Source organism: Artibeus jamaicensis, unplaced genomic scaffold (assembly GCF_021234435.1).
Source record: "Artibeus jamaicensis isolate MK-2021 breed Jamaican fruit bat unplaced genomic scaffold, CSHL_Jam_final contig_464, whole genome shotgun sequence".
Taxonomy (NCBI): Eukaryota; Metazoa; Chordata; class Mammalia; order Chiroptera; family Phyllostomidae; genus Artibeus; species Artibeus jamaicensis.
In genome coordinates this window covers 2,083,306-2,088,131 of record NW_026521842.1, presented here as the reverse complement: position 1 = coordinate 2,088,131, position 4,826 = coordinate 2,083,306, and the positions used below count along the sequence as shown (strand labels likewise).

General features: G+C 54.8%; 1 protein-coding gene across 1 annotated transcript; it reads left to right on the top strand.

The window, feature by feature from the left end:
• The first annotated feature begins 2,640 nt into the window (after positions 1-2,640).
• Positions 2,641-4,234, top strand: IL17C (interleukin 17C). The gene is made up of 3 exons (XM_037142463.2): positions 2,641-2,714; positions 3,028-3,362; positions 3,921-4,234. Exons 1-3 carry the CDS (start codon positions 2,712-2,714, stop codon positions 4,180-4,182), a joined length of 600 nt encoding a protein of 199 aa, XP_036998358.2. The 5' UTR covers positions 2,641-2,711; the 3' UTR covers positions 4,183-4,234.
• The last annotated feature ends 592 nt before the right edge of the window (positions 4,235-4,826 follow it).

Below are 4,826 nucleotides of genomic sequence, written 5' to 3'. Positions count from 1 at the left end.
GTTCTGCTGTGTTAATGGAGCATCTAGGTGCTAGGACAGGATGTGCAGGGGACATGGGCCCTGCCATCAAGGGGCTCACACTACATTTCTGGGAACAGCAGGAGGGGCTGAATTTTTTCTCTTTAAAAAAAACATTTTTTTAAGATTTTCAAGGGGAAGGGAGGGAGAGAAACATCAGTGTGTGGCTGCCCTTCAAGTGCCCCCTACTGAGGACCTGGCCCCCAACCCAGGCAAGCACCCTGACTGGGCATTGAACTAGTGACTTTTCAGTTCTCAAGTCAGCACTCAATCCACTGAGCCACAGCAGCCAGGGCTGGAGTTTTTCTGAGACTTCCAAGGGCCCCAGCAGGCAGGCAGGCTGACCTAACCCACAATATCAGCATCCAGTGCTCAAGGGTGTACTCGGCTCAATTGTGTCCCCCCTAAAAACATGTTGAAGTCCTAGCCCCCACTACCTGCAAGGAATGTGTTCTTATCTGAAAAAGGGGCCTTTGCAGATACCACTAAGGTATGGATCTTGAAATGAGATTGTCCTGGATGAGGGTGCGTGTCCTCATAAACAACACAGACATGCAGGGCAGCCATGTGAACACAAAGGCAAAGGTTGGAGGGATGGATCTCCAAGCCCAAAACTCCGAGGATCACAGCAGCCACGCTCAACTGGAAGAGGCAGCAAGGATCCCACCAACACTTTGTTTTTGGACGTCTGGCCTCCAGAACTGTGAGAGAGTAATTTTTCTCTTGCTTTAAGCCTCTTAGCCTGTGGTACTTTATTATGGCAGCCCTAGCAAACAATGCAGTGGGTGAGCTCCCCATTGCAGGAAGCATGAGAGCAGAGGATAAGTGGGTGGGGGCATTGTAGGGGAGGGGCAGTCCTGGGGACTCGTTGTATACATCCAGCCATTCCATCCATCTATCCATCCATAATTCAAAATAAGCAGAGAAAACAGTCATGACACGGCACCTGTTGCTGAGGCACTTCCATCCACCCATGCAGGGTAGGACCTCCTGTAACCCTCACCTGCTCCTCGGAAGGCAGCTTAACCCTGCAAGATACTAAGGCCCAGAGAGGGCAAGTCCTTGCCCACAGTCACACGCCGCTGTGTGGAGTTGCTGGGAGAGCCCAGGTGTCCCGCTGCCTTCTCCAGCCCCACCCCTCTCAGGGGGCCTTCATGTCCACCAGGTTTGTGGCTTTAAACAGAGAATTGTGCTGTAACGGTATATACATTCTGGCCCCTACCATCAGGCAAAGAAAGGCTGGAGGGCAGGTTGGCACCCTTCCTCCACCCCCCAGACTCTGATTTGAGAGGACCAGGACAAGCAGGACCCTCAGCATTGGAAGGTGCCTAGGTGCCTGCCCAGGGATCTCCAGGCAGGCCCTCCCCAGGATGGCCCTCAAACCCCATTCAAAATTTTGCAAGATCTGGCTCCAAACTCTCTCTGTTTCGGGATAACAAAGGCACCCCAGCACCTCTTTTCTCAGCCAGCAGCATGAGTGGGTGGGATACAAGTGGGCTCCTGGGGCCTCCTTAAATAAAGCTTCCTAGAGTGCACTGCTCTTTAATGTTTCCAAGGCATTTTCATCCCCTCCTCAGACATCTTAGCTTGAATTTTTGTTCAAAAATACACAGAAGCCCAAACACAGGGTGGGGCAAAAGTAGGTTTATAGTTGTTAGTATGGAAAATAATACAATAAGTAATAAGTAATAAAACAAAAAGAAACTATGTTTCAAATACTATTCTAAATCCTCTTTTGCCCCACTCTGATGAAGCCTAAAGATGCTCACTAGCCCCAACGCCCCAAGTCTCCCCGGGACTTCCCCCAACCATGCAGTTTGATGCAGACACTGCTGTTCACCTGATCTTGATGATCTTAGGTAAAAAATGAAGTGAACTTCATGTCCACTGACAGGACAGGAGAACTGTGCTGCAGCATGTGATGCGTGAGCCCCGCCCCAGGTACCGGGTCACCAGGTCCAGATAGCGAAAACATACAGGTGTAATCAGAGAGTCAAGCTAAAGAATCCTCAGCAGCCCTGGCTGGTGTGGCTCAGTGGATTGAGCTCCAATGTGCGTGTGAACCAAAGGGCTGCTGATTGATTCCCAGTCAGGGCTTGTGTCTGGGCTCATGTCTGGGCTCATGCCTGGGCTCATGCCCAGGTCCCCAGTAGGGGGCATGCAAGAGGCAACCACACATTGATGTTTCCCTCTCTTTCCCTCTCCCTTTGCCTCTCTAAAGATAAATAAATAAAATCTTAAACAAACAACAAAAAAAGAATACTCAGGATAAACCCTTTTACAAAAGGTTCCAGAATGTTACATAGGCAGGGTCTGTTTGCGGCTCCATCTACAGGTGTGTAGCCTGGGGCGGGGTCTGTCTGGGTGTGGAAAGGAAGAAAACAGAATAGGGTGACAATTAGGGTGATAGTGAGAGAAGGTCGGCAGCAAGGGGTGGGCTTCATCTGCCCTGGGCTGGGGAGGAGGGACAGTCTGTGGGGACCAGGAGAGAGGGGAGGAGGAAGCGGCAGCTGGGCACTTCCCAAGGAGGAAGCGATGCCGGATTTTCCCCAGGTGTGGCCAGAGGTATAAAGGGTGCTGACAGCCAGCTGGCCAGGTCTGCCATCTGGTGCACCCCAGAACCACAGCCAAGTGTGCCTGGGACTGTCGCCAGGCACACACCAGTCGCTCTGAGCCCAGCCGCTGCCACTGAAATGGTGAGCTGCCTCTCCCCACGCCCCCACATGGACTGTGCCATCTGGTCCAGAAGGACTGGCAGTTCCCTGAGCTCTGAGTTAATGATGTTGGGATGGGGTCCAGGAAGTGCCCCCAAATCTTGGGGCAGGAGGGAACCAGAACTCAGGTTCACTGGGGGGCTTGGGCTGAGGGGCTAGCCCCTCTGGGTCTGTTTCCCCAACTGTAAGAGCAGGCTATTTCCCATCTCTACACAGGGAACAGGGCAAGCTGGGGTGGCAGCAAGGTGCCTCTTTCACTGGGCATGCCCTGACCACCAACTGCCTGTTTCACCAGCTCCTTCCTGGCCTTCTGCTTCTGCTCTGGCTGTCTGCCAGCCTGGCTCTCCATAGTCCCCCACTCTGGGGAGGCCCCCACATCCACACCCGGGGGACCCCACGCTGCTACTCAGCCGAGGAGCTGTCCCTGGGCCAGGCTCCTGCACACCTGCTGGCTCGAGCTGCCAAGTGGAAGCAGACCTTGCCGGTAGCCCTGGTGTCCAGCCTGGAAGCAGTGGACCGCAGGAAGCGGCACAAGGGACCCCCAGCTGGAACCCAGTGCTCAGTGCTGCAGCCTGAGGAGGTATTGGAAGCTGACATCCACCAGCGCTCCATCTCTCCCTGGAGATACCGGTGAGGGCTGTGGGGCTCCCTGGGCACTGGGGTTCTCCTGTGTGGCACTGGGCTGCTCCTTCCCTTCTCTTGCCACTGGATCCTTGAAGAGCTCTGAGCCTCAGTGTTTTCACTAGTTAAATGGGATAAGCATCCTGACCTCCATCCAACCAGGCACCTGTTCCCGGGGATGGGGTGGGGACCCATCAAGTGAGCTCCTCCTTGCCACTGTTGTCTTGAGATCTCAGCCCAGACTCAGGTACCAGGGTCTTCTGGGAAAATTCTGGGACCCCCACTTGAACCCCTGCAGGCAATGGGCTGGGCCAAAAGGGAGGTAGGGCGGCTCATGGAAGCCACCTACCCTAGCTTCGGTGCTCTGAGAGGGCACTGGAGTCATGGGAAATCACCGCTTGCTGAGCACTGACTGCATGCTGCCCTCCTGGCTCCCTGCAGCCTGATGCCTCAGCTCCCAGGCCAGGAGCGCCCCAGAGTGCGTGGGGCAGCCACGGGGTGCAGAGAGGGAAGGAGGAACATGCCTGCTGAGACTCTCCACAGTGTCTCACCACTCTTCTCCCGCAGCGTGGACATGGACGAGAACCGCTACCCACAGAAGCTGGCCTTCGCCGAGTGCCTGTGCAGGGGCTGCATCAGCACCAGGACCGGCCGTGAGACAGCAGCGCTCAACTCTGTCCCGCTGCACCAGAGCCTGCTGGTGCTGCGCAGACAGCCCTGCTCCCAGGACACAACAGGGGCGCCCACGCCCGGGGCCTTTGAATTCCATGTCGAGTCCATCCAAGTGCCCATCGGCTGCACCTGTGTCCTGCCCAGGGTGGTATTGTGACCACTTGCCTCAGATGTCCCCACTGCTGTGCTGTGGGCAGGGATGACCTCCCAGACTGGACAGTGGGGCTCTCCCTGAAGAGAGGGCCCCTCCTATTTATGTGTATTTATTGGTTATTTATATGTCCCGGGTGAGCCTGCTTCCTCCTACCCAAGGTCCCCGGGCAGGTACCAGGGCTCCAGGCCTCTAGTTTGAGGAGGAACAGTGGAGACTGGGCACTCAGTGGAAGGGCCAGGTGATTCTGCTCTAGTCAGCCCCCTCTCAATGCTCAGTTACCCTTTCACACCAACAGTAGGCTAGAAGGAACCTTATTATTCTCCAGAACTTTTTAAAATAAAAACAGGAAAGGTGTTGTGATGGCCCCACTTGGTGGTCCCACTGGGATCCCCCACACTCCTTCTTCCCACCTCTCCTGTATTTCTAAAACAATTATTTATTATAAATGCAAATACGTGTCATTAAATTGATAGACATCCCGAAGGCACAGCATCGGATGTCACAAATACAGGGGTGAAGTCACCCTCCTCACCCTCACCCCTGCCTGGCCCTCACTCCCAGCTGGCCCTGCAGGAGTAGCTGCAGGCCCACATTCACCAGGAAGGCCTATGTGTGAACCCCAACACATCCAGGGTGGGGGATGTGTT